The 23,870-nt window shown below is 36.4% G+C and overlaps 1 protein-coding gene across 1 annotated transcript in view; it reads right to left on the bottom strand.

The window, feature by feature from the left end:
- Nucleotides 1-201: 201 nt before the first annotated feature.
- LOC149783507 (uncharacterized) overlaps nt 202-23,870 on the bottom strand; it is a 74,233-nt gene continuing 50,564 nt past the window's right edge. Inside the window, exon 2 of the mRNA XM_089932857.1 lies at nt 202-2,615. Coding sequence (XP_089788983.1) covers nt 1,034-2,615 — 1,582 coding nt within the window. The 3' untranslated portion in view covers nt 202-1,033. The remainder of the gene's footprint in view (nt 2,616-23,870) is intronic.

The following is a 23,870-nucleotide window of genomic DNA, read 5'->3' as shown; positions in this document are numbered from 1 at the left end:
GCAGAAATTGTATTAAAAAAAACCCATTGCTTTTACCAACAGTTCTTATTTATTTCAACCATTTGGAAGACCTCTGTTTAGTATGCGTAACAGTAAGGAAAAGGGGAAAAAATAAAGCAGAATAATCGATGTAACAATAACTTTCAATTTTATTTTATTAAGAGTTTTTTTCATAAGGTATACCCATTTCAGTAAATATATATTTTTGTATGAAATAAAAAAGATACAGGGAATTTGTTGAATAAAACAAGTGAAATCATATAAAATTATTAAGAGAGAACGCTCCCATACATACATACATACATACATACGTCTATTCATCCATCCATAAATGTAATTAACTTTTTTTTAAACTAATATTTGATGAAATCTTGACTACATCAGGTTTCTTGTTATATTCGCAGCATGATTATTAATTTATGTTGGGGTGATCATTCATGGATAAAGGTGATTATCGTCAAAGTTAAATGAGTTATATTTTCACGATTTTATCATTCACGAATCAGAATATAACGAATCATATAATAAACGTCCCAGTAAAATATTGATTTTTAAAATTAAAAGTAAGTTTTTGAACTTTTATTCTGTGGATTCCTTTGCATAAAAAGACTTGCTATCATCTTATAAGTCATTCAGCATATATATTATTTGTGAACAAAGTAGTGTAGTTTCCTCCTCATTTTACCTATATTAGTGACAACGAAATGACATCGGTGGTGACTGAAGGAAATTCGTCTTGGTTTATGTGGAACGCCGGAAGCAATGATCTGGAGTGTAACGCCATCTGATGATACTTAATGAATGTTGTCAGAGCGGAATCCCACAGCATAGACATTGTTATCTCTGTCGACTACTACACCCCTTGGAGACTTCAGGTAGTTGGATGAGTAGACGAAGTACTGTTTTCCATCTGTCAGACCAAAAGAATGAACTGCATTGCTGTCATCAACAGATATGTAGACACGTGACTTTGATATATCTAGAGCAGCAAATGCATAACTTGTATATTGGCAATCAAACTCATGGTGAAACTTCACATTTCCATTTCTAGCGACAAGACTCCAGTAACACTTTTTTGTATTACTACAAAACCCTGACACAACAATTTCCTGACGGCATCCACACCGTAACATTGATACTTGATTGCTACCATCCCCGTGTTTCTGATGGAACGGTCCAACATGAATAATAACTGGATAGTTTTCGTATCATCCATTGTTACGGCAAATTCATTGTCTGCTGTCAGGCACATGCCATCAGGAAGTCCAGGCAACGTATGACTTGTGATGAAATTACATAAGGAATCATACAGGCAGCATGTCTTGTTGCTGTGGTCGACCAGAATTATGGATCCGTCGGGTAACTGGACGATACCAAAGTACGATGGGTTATTTTTACTGGGACAGTGCACGTCAATAACTCTAGAGAGCTCCACATTTCGTTCTTGAAGAGGTATCACAAGACTTATGCATTTCACATCCTTAGCCTCCTTTTGACATACTATTTTCACCAAACCTCCTGCATCTCTAGAAAGTACCGCTTTCATGTTGCTATCAAGTTCAAGTCTTATTCTGATGTTATCCACTCTTTCAAACTTTTCTCGAATCTGATCACTGTAGCATTGTAACTGCTTCTTTGTCTTGCTGGTCACTAGAAACTTGTATGTATCCGACCCAAACTGGTCAACCATCTCTAAAAGCGCCTGAGAGTTTCTGATGGCACTTACCAAGGACTGACACTTTTGGTTTTGTTCTTGTTTTCTGATTAACCATTCCTTGTAAATTCGATTTCCCTCAAGCTTCACCATCTTCTCAATATCATCCAACAAACCATTAAATTTCGTTTTAATACCTCCTATCACTGCCGAAATATTTTTAACCTGTGACTCAACAGTACTTACATTTTCTTCATTCGTCTCCATAAACTCCTTGAGATGATCCTCTAATTTCCGCATGTGTTCCATTATTTTCTGTGCATTAATCTCCTTCAGTAGAGACGGAAGACTCTCTTTCAAATCTATCACATTCGGACATACTTTATGGTGATGGAAAAAAAATGTAGCGCAACATGCACTCTCGTGGCTCCTGCAATAAAACTTGATATCTTCCTTATCATGTTCATTGTACCCAAATCCCTCTCTAAATCTTATGCGGGGATCAGGATTATTTTCCAGTTCTTCCATCGTAACAATTTGATGGTTTTTAGACACCTTCATGTTTTGATGGCAGACGGCACAATTATCACACATGAATTCTTCACATACAAAACATAATTTCTTAGCATGGCTTTTAGCGCTGTCTGACGAATTCAAACATACTTCGCAGAACCGTTCTACTTTCGATTTCCCCACTAACGGAAATGGACTCTTAGGAAATAAAGAAACCCGTTCTCTTACTGGTTTGTCTTTATTTGCAGGCCTGGTTCCTGCTCTACATACAGGACACATAAATTCCTCCAGCGTTTTATCGGTACTACCAGCCTTTTTTGTTATATAGTCCTGAAGGCAGTGTTCACACAATGAGTGTAAGCACGGCAGCTGACGGGGAGAGGTAAACTCGTCCAGACATATCGAGCATCCATGTCCGTCTTTAAAGGAAGAATCAGTGACTGCAGTAGCCATTCATGATACACAACAATGTTGTTTTAAAGAGAATAAATCACAATTGTGTAGTTTACTTCACACTGTTAACGATAATTCGTCTTAGTGTTTCCAGTTGTCAGCTTCTAACATATAGCATATGTATCAAGTTCAGTTTATCTTCCGGGTTGATATTAGAATACTGTTGAAACAAAGTTAATAACCGGATTGAGATGTCTTAAACATGTACCGGTTTTCTTCATCGCCAGAGATTTACCGGCAACACGTACAAACTATCATGGGACACACACACACACACACACACACTTTACCGGATCTACTTCTCTTGTGTCCACCTCTATTTCTCTATTATTCCAAGTTCGAATTTATATTGAAAAGAAGTAGCAGCAGAGGGGGCGAACAGACCGACTTTGGAAGCGTCAAAAAACTGAAATAAGGCTTGTAACTAAAAAAATATTTCGAGCTGAACATTTGCTTGAGGACTCCGGTTCATTAGAAAACTCGCGAGATTACAAAAAATGAACCAACATGAGGTCATGGCCCCCTCTGCTGCTATAATTAAATCATTATGTTATAATAAAATGGTACATCCGGAATCTCATATTGCAAGGATAGCTCGAGAACGATTAGAAGCAATCAAAAAATTTCTTCCTGTTAGAGATTCATTTAGAAAAAACTTGCAAAAACGTCAAAAAGCACAAGTTGAATACGAAGAAGACATTGAAAAACTATTTGAACCCGTCACTACAGCTACTGAAAAAGCTTCAGTGGCTGTTGAAAAAACTATATGGGGAGATATTGAGGATGATGAGAAACAAGGGTATTTTTCCCGTATTAGAACAAACTGCAGCGGAGACTGAAAAAATAGCAGCGAGAACTAAAAAAAACAAAAAGGATTTTACGAGATCTTCCAACTGACATAGCTGCAGCTCAACATCCACCTGTCGGTGAAGAAATACTTGAAAATATTGGAAAACTTCGTACTGAAGTCGCCGACGCGAGAAAAAAACTTGCATCTGAACCCAAACCAGTAGAAGGAAACGTAGAATTGATTGCAAGATTTAACGAAGGGGTTGTTGAAGATATTAGAAATACTGAAAGAGAAAAATTACCCAAGGAAATATTATCTGGTATATTTAATAAATCTAATATTTTAAAACCCCGTCATGAAAAAGCAAGTGATGATAATTTTATTAGATGGATATATCGCGTATATTACAATAAAAAAAAACAGGCTAGAGGTCCAGAATACGAAAGTCTTAGTAGAGAAGTAAAAAGACTTTATAAAGAGAGACTGAAACAACTAGAACAAGAACAACTCTCCCAGCAGGAACCTTCATATCAACTTCCTCAACCTCTGCAACAACAACTCTCCTAGCAGGAACCTTCATATCAACTTCCTCCACCTCTGCAACAAATAGAACAACAACAGTCTTCTTCACCACAGAAAGAGATGATGTTGAAATCACCTGTAGAGAAAATAAAACAGGCGGTAAGAAAAGTGAGGCAAAGAATAGAAAAAGAAATGAAGCAAAACACAAAAGAAGAATTGAAACAGCAGGAGGAATTACGTTCATTGGGTGAAGAAAGAGATCCTCCTGGCGCTACTGGAAGTGGCTTGAGGGGTGGTCTTATTGCCTGTCCTAACAGTGTTCTTTCTGACGTGCAACGACTAGAAATACTAATTGGAGGAAAACGTGCCGGAAATAACTCAGTAGAAATTGTTAATGAAATATCTGATATTTGTCGAAGATTATTTCAAGGCGGTATTATGGATCGCAGCATTTATCGTTCCCTTATTGATGAAATTGCTGATGATTATCACAGCGACTAAACAATTAATTAATCAGTATATAAAAATGATTATATACACTGCTCAACGTGGACCGATCATGGTCAGAGCGGTAAACTCACGACTGCCAAATTACAAAGCAATTTACGGAGATGGACTTGGTGATGTTGTTCAGGGTCTGTTTAGAAGGATGGCTCCAAAAGCAATACCGATTGCAAAACAGTTAGGGATGAAGGCTATTGAGGCTGTTCGTGAAAAAGCTCCTGGTGCAATTGTCAATGTTGCTGGTAAGGCGTTCTCGGCGATCAAAGATAGACTAGCACGATTAATAAGACGAAAACGACAACCACCAGTGAAACTGGCAAGTACTGAGGTTATGCCAGCAAATGTCAGTAAAATAATAAATCAGGCGGCAAATCAAAAACTAGCGGAATTATCTGAAGAAGCAGAGAGAAATATAACAGCAAATTTAATAGCCGGAAACGGTCTTCGTCGACGATGATAAATTTAGATCACCATTTGGAAAAATGATAATTACAATAAAATGTTTAAACGTATGTCCGACCCAGCATTTGACATGGATGCACCGGTCCTCAAAGATGAATCGGTACGTGATTATCAATTTTATTCCTATGACGCAAGACAACCAAATCAGCGGTGGAGAATCGAATTGCAGGTTCAGGATACAAGTAGATATTTTTTACCTGCTGAGGCGTTTATTGAAGTAGAAGGTAGACTTGTAACGAATGTTGTAGCTAATACGCCATATGGTGCCAATTTGCGTGTTGGTTTTGTCAACAACGGGATTATGGCACTGTTTGATAGCGCCACATACATGATTGATGGAAAAAATATTGAATCATTTCAGAAGGATGTCGATGTTGCTACAACAATAATTGGTCTAGCGAGATATTCTGATGATTACACAAGATCAGCCGGTCCAACAATGATGTTTGCCAAGGATATTACTGACAACGCTGATCATATCAGGTATGCTAAAATACAAACACCGCGAGATACTGCAGTTGATCCACAGCCAGTTGATGAGGGTCCTGAAAACGCAGCCAGACCAGGTGCTGCTTTTGATATTGTACGAGGTGATAGCGCGACTTACAACTTGGGATTTGCAACACGCCAAGCAGCGTTGTCAGGAAATGATAGAACTTTCTCATGTGCAATTCCATTATCTCACATCTTTGGATTTTGCAGAAATGTTAGAAAGGTTATCTTTGGAGCTAAACACACAGTTGTGCTCGTAAGAAAGGGTAATGATAATGATGCAATCTGGCGAGGTGCTAGTGTTGCTGATGCTAAAGTAAATATAACGAAGCTTTCATTGTGGATGCCAGTAATGATTCCATCAATTGTTGAAGAACAAAAATTAATCTCTTTTATGGATGAAGGCGGTAAATCATTGCTATCATGGTTAACGGTAACCACAGATGCTGCTCAAAGTTCTGTTAATGGTTTATTTACATGGAATATAGCATCACAGCAAGGTGTTTCTGCGCCGCGACATATTTTTATTGTGCTGCAAAATAATGTTCGGACGGATAATAAAGAACGTTCACATATGATATTTGACAACCTTGGAGTTGATGAAGTTTCCTTGCGGATAAATGGACATCAAGAACCAGCTGATGATATATTGTTAAATTTTGGTCAAAATCACGTAGCGCGTGCATATCATCGTTTGATGTCATTCATGGGACGTGATCAAAATGTGGATACCGGTTTGCAAATATCACAGTTAGATTTTACAAATCTATATCAGATTTATTATTTTTTACTGGAACATCTTGATTTATCCAAAATATCTGTCGTTGATATACACTTTCGAGCTCGTGTTACTAACCCTCCTGCTGATATAGCTGGTCCACCACTTATTCGCGGCGCCTACAGAGCAATCGCGATTATACTCAGCGATAAAGCGATGTTACTTGAAGGTGGTAGTGGTCGAATGAGAGTCGTTGATGCACCAGTGGAAAATCTTTAATCACCATTTGGAGCGTGGCAAGTATTTATCATAAAATGCCATATCATCACGTAAGTGTCAGTTTGACTTCTGGTCAGATTAAAAACCTTCAATCAAATTCAGCAAAAAACTGCGGAATGAAAATATCACTAAAGCGAGATCAGATCACGGGTGGTCAAAATAAACTATCATTATCAGAACGCCAGCTTAAACATTTCAACGGCGCTAAACAATCAAAAACAGGCGTCAAACTTAATCTCTCTGCGGGTGCGATTAAGGACTCTGTTAAAACAGGTGGTATTTTTCCACTTCTCGCAGCTATTCCAGCGTTAATAGCTGTTGCCGCGCCAGCCGTAGCAAAAGCAGCCGCGTTAGGTGCTGTTGGAACAGCTGCTGAAATGGCTCTAAAGAAAGCAACAGGAAAGGGATACAAAAAAAGGGACGCGGCTTAAGATTACCGGGATCTCGTTGGGGAAGAGGTTTAAGGCTTCCAGGATCACTTCGTTAGATGTTCCAGCATCAAATTTTGATTTACTTGATGTTGCTAAACGATTAAAAATAAAAATATTTCAGAGGTGTTTTTATGCGAGATCAATTACCAAAACAACCAAACAAACTCGAAACAGGTATTATTAATCTCGACTCGAATTCAGGACCCGGTACTCATTGGGTATCATACGCGGTTGATCCACGTGGAATCGTTTATTTTGATTCATATGGGTTAGCTCCACCTGTTGAATTTATCAAGTATGTTGCACCACATCACACAAGAACCTCTGGTTCCAGAGTTTGGTATTCAACGCTACCCACACAAACAATGACAGATCCGCCAATATGTGGCCGTGAGGCAATTAATGTACTTAACGCTATATCAAAATCATCCAAACCGCCACATAAAGTCGTGCATGATTATACAAACAACCGCTTCGTTGCGCGTAAAGCGTTTTAAACAGATCTTAGATCCGAAGGATCTTATATAATGGTTGATATTTACAGAAGATCTTCTTCACGCGTTAAGAAAAAGTCCGATGACATGGATCTGTCGAAGTACGCGACTAAGGATGACCTCGCCGATATTATGAACCTGGCTGGAGTTGACCCAGATGAGGTTGTTATTTTTGAGGATCACCATGGTAAACTAAAAACGAGCAATATCAAATGGAATGATATAATTCGACGAGTACTTGGTGCAGTTACGGATAATATACCCGTGTTTACTGACAGCGGCAGAATTAGGGATTCAAGTATATCGTTTACAACCGTCAGAAATCAAATTACATCAAGTGTTGCTAATCGCGTGAAAAATACATGTGACACAATGACAGGTGAACTTAGCATGAACGGGAATAAGATGGTAGTTTTGAGAGATCCAAGATCCGACGAAGAGGCAGCAACAAAAAAATACGTTGACGTCAACTATGGTACCATTGACGGTAAATTATCCAAGTTGCGCTCCGAGCATGACGTTCACGTAGGCGCTTTTGGAAGATTTCGAAGAAATTTTCAAAAAACCGATGATGCCATAGATAAATTCTTCGGCACTCCGCACGCCATTGACATAAAACTCGTTGATATCAAAACTAACCTAGACACGATCAAACAAACACAGCAAAACATCGTAGCGGGGATTCCTGAGATCGTTAATAAAACCAGTCTGATTAAAATTTCAGTGTTAAGAACTCCCGGGCATATGTCCAACATCGTATACACGGTATCATCGGGATTCGCAACATGGTCGCAGCAAAATAAAACTACCAAATATACTGCAACAGTCACTGGCGTGTACAGGCTGTCTGTGTTTAGTGCTGTAAAATTTGAAATATTTACAACGTATCCATGGCGTCATTCAACTGATAAGTTTTCCGGGGTTGTATCTGTTATATTAAATAGCGGAAACGAAGAAATATTTATTCTGGAAGCAGCTGATAAGAAATTAACCGCAACATCTTTCTGGTTGTGTTTGGAATTTGTAGCTTAAACATCTCAACTATTTACTGCATAAAATATAATGAGTACCTCAATCGACGTTCAAAAATTTAGGTACAATCAAGCGCGTGAATGGCGAACGAACTTAAAAGGTCGAGTCGAACAATATACAGTAAAAATAAAAAAGTATCAACGACGATTAGTTATCGTTGACGTTGTTGTTTATTCGGTATCCGCTGTTGTTGCTGGAGCTGGAATAATATTATCCGCGGTAACAATGATGACACCAGTAGCTGTGACTATTTGTATTTCAGCAGCAACAACGATTGCAAGTGTACTTAATATCATTGCAAAAATAATATGTACTTGCACGAATGAAAAATTATCCGATTACAAGATAAAATTACACATAGCAACTGTCGCATACACGAGGTTATCCTCGTTGTTATCAGTGAGTCTCAGTGATGGAATTATATCCGATTTTGAGTTTTCGGAGGTGATTAAAATATACAACTGCGCTGTTAAAGGTACGAGTATTAATAATGACGGAATTACTCCAGCAGATCGTGACGAACACAACCCCGAACAAGACCACGATGATCTCGGTAAGCTCGATTAATCCCGAATTTAACATCAATTTTCCAACTGCAATTCGCGCAGATGAAATTGCACTAGCGCAATTACGGGTATATTACAGCTAGCCAAATATCAGATCGAGATCATTTAATGGTACACTAGCAAATAATTCGCTTGTATTTACTGATAAAAACAAACCCGATGGAACACCTGACTGGGTTGTTGTTGGAATACCAACTGGTAATTATGAGATTGAAGAGATAAATGAGGAATTTTAAGGTAGAATAGAATCAATAACCGGAAAATAAGCAAAAATATCAATTAATGTTCATGAGCCGACGCTATCTTCTACGGTTGAAATAAACTCGCCTGATTACGTCATTGATATTTATCAATCTTCAATCAGATCCGTGCTAGGTTGGCCTGAAATATCACCACCAATACCTGCACATATACCAGAACCAACTCGGGCTGATTTTACATCGACGAAGAGTTTTCATCATATTATTACAATGAATTACACGAGTTTTTGGTGGAACATAGAAAAACGGGTATGGGATAAACAGGATCAATTTCGTGTTGAGTTAACTGGTGAACATTATTGGCTTCTACACAACGCTGATAACGGTAATAACCTGTATAATTCATTTTACGACATAAATATCAATAATGTCATTGATATCATAAATTCAGATCACGAAGAACAACTAGCTAATTTACGTGATCTTTTTCATGAATATTTGTCTGATTTGACATCTACGCGTGAAGAAATTATTAAACGAATAGAAATTTTAAATCATATAGCTGATACCATTGAATATTTTCATAACAGAATCATAAACCTGGTTTTTGAATCATCGGGCTATCATAGAAGGTTTTTCGCAACCAAATACAAAAATAGATCAAGAAAATCTGTCAATGATGTCATTGATGAATATTTTCCTAAAATAATTGATGCAGGGACAAAAATAACTCCCCCAGCAACTGTTCTTGGATATAATAATGATCCACACGGCGGCGGCAGACACGCATCTCCGGGAATCTTTAATATAACATCGACAATCGCGGTTAATCTAGTCTGTGACGTAATCGAAGGCAGTTATCAAACAGATCTTGGAAAATCAAATCAGGCTCAACAAGGATACATCCTATACACGTTCACACTACAAGTTCCCCCTGGGGATTTGATCGTGCAAGTACCAACCAATCCTGTTTATCTACGCACACATAATCAGTATTTGTCACGAATAAATTTCAAACTCACAGACCACCTTAATCGTTTGATTGACCTACGTGAAGAGCTTGTAATAAATCTGTATGTGAAATCATAGATCTTTGATTTTGAAAGATCCAGTAAATATTATATAATGTACCAGCACGTGAGGGTTTTTATACATGACAAAGAAGTACTTGAAAACGCCATCAGAACAGCGTTTTCACAACCTCCAAACACAGAGCAATTTAACGTTAATTTAGTTATTGATGAACACGGAAACGAGGATTTCTTATTAACACAAGAACAGTTAGATGAGCTCCGTCGAGAACATATTGTCGCGATGATTTGTAACAGAGATCAGATTCTAAATTATACATACTCCTGTATTAAACTTGATCAACTTAAAAAAATAATATTTCAAAATAAATAAATAAAGATATTTTTTATTATTAATACTCAAAATTATACAAATCAATCAGTTTTGTGATTCTGATGGGGTGATTAGATCTGTGATCAGAAATATTTTATCATAGATCTTTGATCTTAACATTCTATTTTATCAGAAATATTTTATCATAGATCTTTGATCTTAATATTTTATTTTATCAGAAATATTTTATCATAGATCTTTGATCTTAATATATTATTTTATCAGAAATATTTTATTTTATCAGAAATATTTCAAAATGTTTAGTCAAATTTGTTATTTTTTTCAGCTATTTTAGTCGATTTGTCAAAGAAAATTTGTCAAATTACAATTTTTCGTCAAATCAAACCTCGAGCGGTTCTCTAATTGATTTATCGATAAATCGTTAAAATCCTCATTTTGTCGAAAATTACCAGAAAAATTAACAAAAATCGCACAAAAAATCTCATTTTTGGAGCTAATTTCACTGATTTTTAACGATTTATCGATAAATCAATTAGAGGACCGCTCGTTGTTTGACCTGATGATATTGGAAAATTCATCAATTTTCCTTAACAAATGTTGAAATATTTTATTTTTTTCTGAAAATTTGATCATTTTACGTAGCTCTAAGTACCAACTAGCCAATCAAAATTACGAAATTGATTGGTTTGCATGATTCTGAGTACCAACTAGCCCATCAAAATTACAAAATTGATTGGTTTGCATCATTCTGAGTACCAACTAGCCCATCAATTTCAGAATAAATATAATTTCAGAATAAATATAATATCAGAATAAATATAATTTCAGAATAAATATAATCTCAGAATAAATATAATTTCAGAATAAATATAATCTCAGAATAAATATAATTTCAGAATAAATAAAATTTCAGAATAAATATAATCTCAGAATAAATATAATTTCAGAATAAATATAATTTCAGAATAATATTTCTGATGAAAGATCTACACGTGGTCAGGCCCAGTTACCGAAACTTTCATTTTCATTTTCATCAGTAACGAGGTTACTTTGGATCGTTTCAAGATCTAACATAATTTGTCTTAATCGTCTTATGCGAGTACTAATTGCTTTTTTTTGCCTGGTACTCGTGCGATAACCCTAATCTAATTTTTCTACTGCGGCAGAGAGAGGAACGAATTCCTTCACCTGATTATCTTCTACAGTAGCTAGCGACCGGAACATCGCCGCCTGAATCCGTTTCATGAACTTGTATTCAGATGATAGTGTGTGTATTCCTTGGTTTTTACGTTCTTGTAAAATTTCAAAATCAGACATTATTTTTTCAGGATTTTGTTTATCAGATATATTAATTTCATCTTTTTCCAATTTTTTAATAGCAACAATTACATCATTAATATTTTCGTAGTTCATTATTTAGTATATATATATATATATATATATATATATATATATATATATATATATATATATATATATATATATATATATAATTAAAATAAAAAAAAATATTTCCCCTATGAACATCTATTCGAGTCTTTTAGCAAGTTCAGGAAGGGGTATGCAATGGATGAATGAACCTCTATCCGAGTCTTTTAACAGGTTCAGTAAGCATGCAATGAATGTGAAATCTTAATTAAGGACAGTACAACCCAGAATTCGTAGCTTGCCATCGCATTCTACCAAATTCAACGGGCACACGAAATACTACCCCCTATGAGATCCCCTAACCCGTCAAACAACGGTCTAGAGGCTCAAGAGGGAGGTCGGCACAAACATATATTATGAAACGAACTTCTATTCGAATCTTTTAGCAAGTTCATTAAGTATGAAATGAATGAATTAAGGACGGCACAAACATATATTATGAAACGAACTTCTATTCGAGTCTTTTAGCAAGTTCATTAAGTATGAAATGAAATATATGTAATGAATGAATGAATGAAATGAAATATATGTAATGAATGAATGAATGAATGAATGAAATGAGGCCATTTTCTCCGCTCAACAGAACCCCACCCACCAAATAATCAGCCCGTGAGTGACACAAAACTTGTATCAACCACCAGTTGATATTTGGTGGGTGAGGTTCTGTTGAGCGGAGCGGGGCTGGCGGTGCCCCAATTAATTATAAAAATCGCTAATATGCATCACCACCGACGGTTGTCAGTCATGGGATTCGATCCTGCGGCCGTGAGTATCACAGTCAGATACGTTATCAATTAAACTATTGAAATCATCTAACACTACATGTTTTAGAAGTTAATATATAGCTACAGCATTTCTGAATAGATTGTAAATTTTTGTATTTCTGAATAGATTGTAAATTTCTGTATTTCTGAATAGACTGTTACTTTCTGTACTAAAACAGCGTGATCTGAAATAGATTGTAAATTTCTGCATTATAAACAGTGGTTATGAATAGATTGTGAATTTCTGCATTATAAACAGTGGTTATGAATAGATTGTGTATTAAAAACAGCGTGCTCTGCCAAGATCCTGCACTAACAGCGTGTTTTGTATTACCACGGCACCATTACCACCTACAGATCCGTTTATTTCTGAACAGATTGTAAATATCTGCATTAAACAGCGTGTTTTGCCTCGATTTCTCATAACAGATCTAAAAATAACTCGCTATATTGTACGATGTGAAGTATGTATATTTTTCTATTTTGTAAGTTAGAAACCATAAATATCTTTCTTTGGTATTAATTAATTACGACGTAGACCAATTACGACCATAAAAAGTCGGAAATCTACGAAGAAAACTATATATTACAAAAGTAATCTCCCTTTTGCATAATTAAAAATTCAGTAGTATACGATTATACAGTACTGGGTCCCCTCAAATAATGAATGGTTATTAAATATAATTTAAGGTAATAATTATAGTTTATCTCACTAGCAATATTGGAAGGTGATTTTCTGTTTATATTTTTTGAGAAAGTGGATTTGTATATATTTTTCGCGACAAATTGTACTGAAGGCGGATTAACATCAAAATATTTGCCAGCTGAATTCATTGACTGAAATATAATCTCTTCACCGGTTTATGTATTTGTAGACTTTACCGCCCTCCTTATAATTGTTTAACATCTTCCAGTATTACCATGTGTATTATTCTCGCTTTGTGTAACAGCTCGAAGATTGGATAACTTATTGTTCTGAGGGTTCCCGTCAATGTGACCGATCACAAGACCGTCTTTGATCAACCCCTTGTGACACTCGAAAATAAATCTATGACAGAGATAAGGTTTCGTCCCAACAGTAAACAATAGATAACCATGATTATTAATATAACCAACTGGTACTTTCTTCTGACAATTTCTTATCATACCATCAATATTTGATTCGTAGTTTGTTATTGTAGGATGTGGGACAAATTTATTTTGCTCCATAATATTATTTGTTTAAATTATTGTTTGTCTGAAAACTTAGTTAGATAATCCTCCACGGATTGTATGGCATTTTCACTATTATTATTTTTTTTTGTCATATCTTTTAAGCTCTCTGTATCGTTTACCACCACAACACGCACATAATTGTGTTTTTCCTCGCACTCCAGTACCACATCGCAGACATGGTATTGGTCCTAAGCTTCCACGGTGAACGTTTTGCATGTGTTGTCCGCAGAATTCCTTTTTACAGGATTTATTACAACGAGTCAATGAACCCACCATGAGCCATTTGCATTGAAACATTGTATACATAATATTTTAATTGAAATACTTGTCTGAAATATAATATGAATGAATTCGATAGATTATCTCGAATAAAGCCCTGGAGCGTGGATAAATTCAACCTCGACAGAATATCTCCTGACGTGCCGATACGAGATTTGGTTGATCCAAAAATCAAGGGTTTGATTAATAAAATTCACGACGCCAAGAAAGAATTTCACACAGATGGTGCATCTCATGTCTGGTCAACGTTCAAGAGTATACGCAACAAAGATATCATCGACGCTATGATGAACGACAAACGAGCAGCAATTATCATCAACTATCTTGAGAATCGCAAATATCTTTTCAGAATAAAATATGTCGTGTTGACAGAAACAGATGATTGGATTATCCGTGACAAATATGATCCTATCCACGGTAATAAAAAAACTGTCATACTAAGTAAAGATTCCAAACCAGGTCTATTGACAGGTATTGACAAACCGTATTATGAGCGAGCATATCCTGTGACCGCGGTTATTTATGGAATCTATGTGATAAATGAAAAACCCAGCGTTGATAAACTGGCGCCGATGAAATTTTCAAAAATAAATTGTGTAGCTGAGCGAGTAACAGAACATTTTACCATTTCGACTCGTGGAAACGGTCTGACTGATAAAAGACGTAAAATAATAAACACGTGGGGAGAAATGGTTAAAGATATCGGTGCGTCTATCAAAGATGTCACTGAGTTAGGAAAAATATTAAAATTTCCAATAACCGTAGCGACGATAACAGCAGAGATTTTGTATAAATCAAAATATAGATCAAAAGGAGCTTCGATCGAAATTATTGATCATAATGCACACGCGTGGACTAATGCAATAACAATATTTCCACGAGATCGAACTGTTAAATGTTATCCCGGAGATAATTCTGATGGCGGTATGTTTGATTTTATTAACGAAACAAGTAAAAACGATCCTGTGTCAGTATGGTTATTTCAGTCTTGCGTGGAAGAAAAAAATCAATTTGATCAGTTTGTGAGACCAAATGGCGTTATTTATCGAACAAATCTTCTTCACGAGAAAATGAAAAATCTTGCACTGCAATATACTGATGACACTGACGAACTATTGAGTAACTGTTTTGCTGTTCAGTCAGTTGCGGCTCATTTTGCTAGAAAGAAAAATTCGTGGAAAACAACTCGGTTTGATTTTCTCAATGACATAGTATCCAGTTGTGTCGAATATGGACACGGCGGATTATGGAATACTAAATACAATCACAGAGGTGTTATTTCAGTTGATATGGTTGCATGTTATCCCGGAAGTTTTCTTGGATACGGAGATTGTTCTGTGTATTTTGAGCGATTCGGTCATCCGACGCACGAAATGACGCGAGTATCAATAAATGGACCATTACTGGATTTTGACCTAACTGGATTCGCTCGTATCGAGTCATTCGAAATGTCTAAAGGACTTCATCCAATTTGTTATGTTTGGTTTGGAAAACATTTTTCAGAAAAAATGTGGACACCAATAGTACTATTACGGTATATGTTTGATTGTGCGATGTTAACACGGTTGATTGTAAGTGAAGCAATTATATCATATCGAAAACAAACCGAAGTTTGGTTACCACATTCTGATGAAACCGATTCAACAGATCTTGGCAGAAAAATAATCGGCAAGTTTACCCAAATAGGAGCATATGATCACAGACGACATTGTACAAGATTGAACATGGGTGATGCTGAGTTAGATTTTATGATCGCTGATGCAACGAACAAGAACACGTTTATAAGTCGAGAAACAGCTTTCGTGTGAAATCGAAATAAACTAGGTACAATTGTGAGCTACGTGGACGGTGAGTCACCGCGGTATACTCATTTAAGATCATCGATGCTCGCGTACGTTTCAATAAATCTATTATCGACGATAAATAAGGTTTCTACACTCGCCGTCAGAGTTGCCACGGATTCGTTTTATATAAGTAAAAAACATTCAATACTGTTAGAAAGATTAAGCATAGGCACTTATGCATCGTGGGGTTCGTGGAGAATAAAAAAGGAATATATACTCGATTATTCCGAATCCGCTGATGTTGCGGTTAAAGATATTTACTGTAAAAAATATCAATCGTCGACAACTTCGTTGTTACCATCGGTATACGATCCAATAACTAGGTACAAAACGGTTTATCTAAACGGACCTGGGGTTCTGGTAAAACCACTCGAGCTATCGAACTATTTCAGATATGATTGTTCTAACACCTACACATAGACTAGCGCGAGAGATGAAACAACGAGGAGTACAATCATGTACTTATCACAGCTTTTTCCGATGGAAGGGTGATACATGAACATCTTTAAGTATGGGCTAGAAATACATTCCAAGGATCATAATATGGGATGAAATATGCACTGTACCGCTAGAAACATTAAAAATATTTCTTGATTGGTTATTAGCAAGAAATACTGCCGTGATAATGTGCGGCGATCACGGTCAACCACCACCCGTAGCTGGACCATCTCCACATGATTGGCTGAAAAATTTCGTTGACCACTTTGAAGAAGTATCTGATGATCATAGAGCACTTGATGCAACGTTGAAGGAATTTAAAAAATAAATCAGACTACAACCGAATAAAATTCAGTGTGAAGTAATGCGTGAAATAATTTCAGAAACACCCATGAAAGACTTTCTACAAACGTGGCGACCAAACGATTTGATAGTTGCAAGTAGAAAGATAGTTCGTGATACACTTCGACGGGAGTTGTTTCAGTTACAACGAGAAAAGTTTCCAACGTTCCCAGTTCCGTTATGTTATCGACCAGCAGATACGCGTCGGCAAAATATGGACGTTGATATACCAGGACCCTTGACACTGTCAAGGAGGAAACAGAATCTTGTATTGAATGATATTGTTGCAGTTGATGTTGATGTTGTTGAAGATGCTCTACGTGCTGATAAATCCCCGTGGATGCTTGGATACGCGATGACGATTCATTCATCTCAGGGATTAACTATTACTGATGCAGTTGTTTGGATCGTTGATGATCGTACTGAATGGTCGAACTTGGTTTATCTCGAGTTAGAAAAATATCTCAGTTGAGACGAATCGTCATGGACTCGTCAGTGATTAAGGATGACCTCGATCGTCGAGGCCTTGACGAATGTCAAAGCGATATAATAAGAAAAAAATTATCTGGTTATAAACAGTGTGATAAAAAAAAACAAACGCGATTTTGATCTTGATGTTGATTTTATTAATGCGCTGAAACAACAACAGAATAATCACTGTGCAAGTTGTAATTGTATAATGTTATGGCGGTATCTGAAAAATGATCCAAGACAATTTACCGTAGATAGAAAAAATAACAGTCTTGCTCATACACGAGAAAATATCATGTTGACCTGTCTTGAATGTAACCGACGTCAGGGTTCTGGCACCAGTGCTAGTTAAGTGATTTGGGTGGTAATTGTGTATTATCGGGAATTATCTGTAATTGTTCACGCACAAATCCACGTTGAGGAGCAGTTGAATCCAGTCTGTAGATTGCGGGTCTACCTGAAGATCTTGTCACAGTGGATATCTTATGTGTGGTAACACTCCAAATAGGATCAGTCGCTCTTTTTTTACATCCTTCAAGTTCACCGGGCTCGTATAAATACCTGACAGTGATATTACCTAATAATGGTTGTGCTGAAAAATCACATTGTTGTGTAGGTATATTCTTTTTTGTAATTGCATTAATAGGTTTCATGTTGGTTGTTCGAGTTACTTCATTATTTAATGCAGTTATCACATTTGGTAATCTTGCCATCCATTCACGAGATATCGTATCCTGAATCAATTCCTTCGCGTATTGATATCCAAATAACCGCTCAGCAAGTGTTCGATTAAATCGTTCAACAATTGCCTGATCACGATGAATTGCAGTATGTCCTTGTCGTATTTTGGTATTATGTTGTTTCATTAGCGATGATACTGGACCAAGAAATTCCTTGCCAGGATCAACTTGTAACAGCTGTGGCCATCGCAGACCACCTCGTTGATAAATTCGTTTAAAAGCATCGGCTACCTCAGTTGCTGTTTTAGTCGTTAACGGTTCTGCATCTTTATATCTACTTGCAACATCAACAACATTTAGCGCGTATTTATACGTTTTTCTACGTACACTATCATGTGGTAAAAACAGAATATCAGCTTGATGAACTTCGTTAGGAACACTGACACTGAAATGTGCAAATCGAATTTGCTTAGGACGCGGTAGGTAAATTTGCCATATTGCCTGTTTGGATAACCATGCTTTAGCAGTAGAATGTTTAACCGCTGCTGCATTAGCGAGTTTACTAATTGCTGCTTTACCTTTCCAGTATCCAGTTGGTGAATAATAAATCGATTCCATTTTATATACTACCAGCACCTAGCGCTAATTTACCTTTCATCGCGGATCTTACTAACCAATTAGCTAATTTTTCTTTGATATTTTTATTTTTTATAGAATCTAGCGCATGAATTAATTTCACATCTGCAATATGCCTATGTTGTAGGTCATTGCTTTTATACGCAACATCATGAGCATGACAAGCTCGATCAATAGCGTTTATTGGTTCCTCGCCTGGTTTTGGCTGATCCTGATTATCAAGCCTGATATCAAGTCGAGTACCAGGACCGCAATAATTATATCCTGGTAGATGTTTTTCTCCTGGGTATTTAGCCCATGGAGTTCCCGGTAATTTTGTTAATTTTGCTGTAATATCACCTCCTCGTTGCTTTTTTTTAACGCTGACTTTGCCCCATAATTATCACCAGGAATAAATTTAAATTTCTTTGTACCACACCGCGTACACTTACCCGTAACAGCTGATCTGTTATATTTTGTGGTAATAGTTGTTAGTGTATCCGTATGGGTACGCATCCTGCACTTCACACAATATAAATCCATGGATATTTTATACAGCATAGATATAATTGATTTCTCAGCGACGAGAAAACGAGAACCTGTCAGGCACCATCCTGCGTTACCAAATTCAATTAGAATGATAATAATAGGACCATCTGGAAGTGAAAAGACACAGTTGTTACTCAATCTTATAATGAGATGGTTAAAGTGGGATAAATTGTATTTGGTAGCCACGTCAGTTGATATCAACGATGTTATAATGTGCTTAAGGATTTTAATGAAAGCACGGATAACGATGTTACCGAGTTTATAACCGATATTGATGAAGCACCATCAGTTGATTCCATAGACGGATTTATTAATAATTTAGTTGTATACGACGATGTGATGCTAGATAAACAATGAAATCCAGCTAGGATTTTTTCTCGAGGTAGACATAAAAACACCGATGTTATTTATGTTACTCAACGATACACACAAATACCAAAAGTGATCAGAGATAACTGTAGTATTTTAGTTGTGTTTAATGGAGTTGATACACACACGTTGCGAAATATTCATCAAACCTGGTGCAGCGGTGACATGGATATAATTAAATTCAGAAACTTCTTTTCACGAGCGCAAGCTACTCCGCATGGATTTATGACAATAACTTTGCACGATCCTAGAACAAGATATCGAATCGGACTCGATAAAATATTTGGAGGGGGCCATGACCTCAAGTTGGTTCACTTTTTGTAATCTCGCGAGCTTTCTAATTAACCGGAGTCCTCAAGCAAATGTTCAGCTCGAAATATTTTTTTAGTTACAAGCCTTGTTTCAGTTTTTTGACGCTTCCAAAGTCGGTCTGTTCGCCCCCTCTGCTGCTGAAGTTAAGAATCCCAACTAAAATCGTGTTCTAATGATTATATGCTTATTGTGATTTATTCTAATCATTTATCTATTGAATGAGTTATGAATGAGTTATCTTTTGGCAAACTTTCTCTGCTCCCCCATACAAGTTTAAAACTGAAACGTAACTTAAACATAAATGCTCCTTAAATATGCATTTCTTTCTAAATTTGAAACACTGAGTATACTGAGTACTTCCATTTTCTTCATTAAACCATTACTCAAGTCCATTATTTACTACATAATGGAGTCATTGGTACCTGATATCCCATGTGTGTGTGTGTGTGTGTGCGTGTGTGTAAAGACATATTTTGACTGAGTCATTGACCGACAGGCTTCTCTCTCTCTCTCTCTCTCTCTCTCATGTTTGACACACACACACACATAAGTTAATTAGAAAAGAGGTTAAAATCACTTATGTGGCCTGAGTGGTTAGAGCATCAGCCTCGTTTGCACGAGGTCGTGGATTCGAACCCGGCCGAGTCATGCCAAAGACTTATCAAAACTGGTACTAGCAGCTGCCTCGCTTGCAGCTCAGGTCAGGCTGGCGTCAGGATAATGTGACTGGGTGGGACATAATGCTACATGTCTGCGGCATGATGCCAAAGTGCTAGACGACACTGCAGACATCATAGCGACATGACAGAAATTTTTTTAAAGATACTTTAAAAATTCAAAACACACGTACAGAAAAGAGGTTACTACACACATTTCCACAAATTGTTTAACTTAAATACAACTGCACACGCATATGCATGTTTCTTAGCAAATTGAAATATAGAGTAAACTAATAACTACAGGTTACTGATTTTTACCTTTGTAGACACGGTGCAAATTACGACAAAAACCGAGCGTCATTCGTGCTATACCACCCGCTCTGCCCATGGTAACAAAATCGGGTCATTGTTTCAAACTATAAGTGGAATCCTAACCAAGTTTATCATAAAATGATTTTATTTGTTTCAGGTTAAGCATTGGGGCATTTAAGTGTCTGCCCTTGTGCAGTTTTTCTATACAGATGAAAGGTTTCTACAAATATGCAGTTGCAAATTCCTATTGCTGCTATTTCATTACCTTGCCTCTTATTTTTGTAATATTGCCATTTCAAATTCATTCTTAATATTATAATATAATGTAATCATTTATCTATTGAATAAGTTATCTTTTGGCAAAATCTCTCTCTCTCTCTCTCTCTCTCTCTCTCAAATCTTTACCATTGAAATATAACTTGAACAGAACTGCACACTTAAATATGTATTTCTTTCTAAAGTTTAAATATTGTGTATACTGTAAACAGTGATGTAACTGATGCAACAGACACATGTATGTATGTATGTATGTATGTATGTATGTATGCATGTATGTGTGTGTGTGTGTGTGTGTGTGTGCATGACTGTATGTATGTATGTATGTATGTATGTGTGTGTGTGTATGTATGTATGTATGTATGTATGTTTGTATGTATTCAAATGTCTTATGTGGATTTGTAAATATGAATGCTCCCGCACACAATATGACATTATGCATGTAAAGGTGAAACCCCCTCTCTATAATGCATACATGTATGTACAAAATTCCAGTACATACAAGATTATTTTCATCCCTTCCCTTGAATTTTAAAACGTGTGAAATGCAAACAGTTTTCTGAATGGTATGTCTACGCCCGAGACAACAAGACCTCTCCCCTCCACCTTACGAGATCTAGTGAATGAATACTTCCAAACCTTTACTCCAATCAATTATTTAATACAAAATAGAGTTAATGGTCCGGCTTGAAGACCTGATATCCCGTGTGTGTGTGTGTGTGTGTGTGTGTGTGTGTGTTTAAATAACATTTGGACTGGGTGAGCCATTAACAGACAGGCTTCTCTCTCTTGTTTATCACATACATCAGTTAATCAGAAAAGAGGTTACTATACACATTGTATAACTGCAACCCAAGTACATATTTCTTAGTAAATTGAAATATAGTGTAGATTAAAAAAATTCAGGAAACCGCTCCGGTGGCCTCGTGGTTAGAGCGTCCGCCTCGGATGCGGGAGGTCGTGAGTTCGATCCCCGGCCGAGTCATACCAAAGACTTACAAAAATGGTACTAACAGCTGCCTCGCTTGGCGCTCAGCATTAAGAGGTTAGTGTTAGGACTGGTCGGCCCGGTGTCAGGATAATGTGACTGGGTGGGACATCATGCTACATGTCTGCGGCATGATGCCCCAGTGCTAGACATCACTATAAACTGCCACCTGGCAGACATCGTAGCGATATGACTGAAAAATTGTTAAAAGCTATGTTAAAAATCAAAATCACAAATCACAAAAAATTCAGGTTACTGATTTTTACTCGTATGTATATATGTATGCACATCGTTATGGTTGCGCATGCAAACACTGTGACAATGATTACAGTAAGATGAATCAGTTAACTGCCTCTTTTGTTGTATCCTTGGATTAAAAAAAAATGCCTGTAGCATGAACTTATTTACTATGGAATAAATTGTGTATAATATTTCGCCTTTAACAAGCGTAACAAGTTTTAAATCAGCCACACGAAAGTTACAGTATTTCTGAATGTGCTAAGTGCGTGAGGCAGCAAAATTTGAATATGAGCCCTTAATTTTGTAGCCCGGATAATACTTGTTCACCTTTGTAATCACGGTGCAAATGATGACACAATGAGCGTCATTCGTGCTATACCACCCTACCTGCCGATGGTATTAAAATTGGGTCATTTTCAAAGTTTAAGTCGAACCCTGACTAGTTTCATGATAACATGATTTTTTTTTTTGTTTCAGGTAATGCATTGGAGCATTTATGTGTCTGACCTTAAGCAGTTTTAGAGCTCTGTGAAAAATATTTGTGACAGGTATTTGATAACATACACACATTCAAACGAGGGACACAGGCACTTATGCAGACAGAATATTCCTTTTTTTTTCATTCTAAGCATGAATAGTTCATCGTGTTTGTTATAGCCAATAATTGACCCTACACATTTTTATCTTAAAAACATTTTGATCGTCTTGAAGATGCGCATATTGTCAATAATTGAGCCTCTACGTTTCTGATAGATAAACATTGCACCCGTCTGTAGATGCACGTTTGCGTACGAAATGTCACACAGTTAATACTTTTCAAGATGAGAAGAAATTGGAATATAACTTCACCCTGTTTTAAGGTGCGTGCACGCCCGCCAAGGGGGCGAGGATGCAATGGGGAGGGGCCATTTATATGGGCTGCTAAATTGCTAAATCCGCAATCAACTAAGTTTTTTTGAAACAATTAATAAGTAAATATAAAAGTTTCTTTTTTGGAAGAGTCTAAGTTATTGTAGATTATTACAGGTTTTATGTGCAATACTGAACACACACACACACACACACACACACACACACACACACATATATATATATATATATATATATATATATATATATATATATATATATATATATAAACTAGTTTTGGGGCCCATATTTGCTCAGACCTGTTTCTTGAACAGCAAGGACTTCTGCCACCTCTACTGTTACAAAATATATGAAGTTGTATTTAAAGTCGGTCGTCCAATTAAAATACATAAAACACTAGCTCTGTACAAGCTATTTCAACATTATAATAATAACATTTAACAATTTCAAAAGTCAAGTACACAGATAATATAAATTTACAGTGGAACAGTCCACATGTAAACATTACAGTACAAATGGCAACAGCATGTTGAAAACTTTTGGTAAGACAATATAATAAAAGATTTTTTTAAGAAAACCAATACAACCATATATAACAGACATAAAAAAACATCTAAGTTAGCTACAACTCAAGGGTGCTTAATAATTTAAATATGAAATAAGGAAAAAATATTGAACTAGAAGTTCAAAACAGAAACGGTGCTTACTTAGAATAGTCATTATGGTGGCAGTATTTAACTCTAT

Source organism: Sinohyriopsis cumingii, chromosome 14, assembly GCF_028554795.1.
Source record: "Sinohyriopsis cumingii isolate HCF-2022 chromosome 14, ASM2855479v2, whole genome shotgun sequence".
Lineage (NCBI taxonomy): Eukaryota > Metazoa > Mollusca > Bivalvia > Unionida > Unionidae > Sinohyriopsis > Sinohyriopsis cumingii.
The sequence above is the reverse complement of the archived record's forward strand: the minus strand, read 5'-3'. Positions and strand labels throughout refer to the sequence as shown.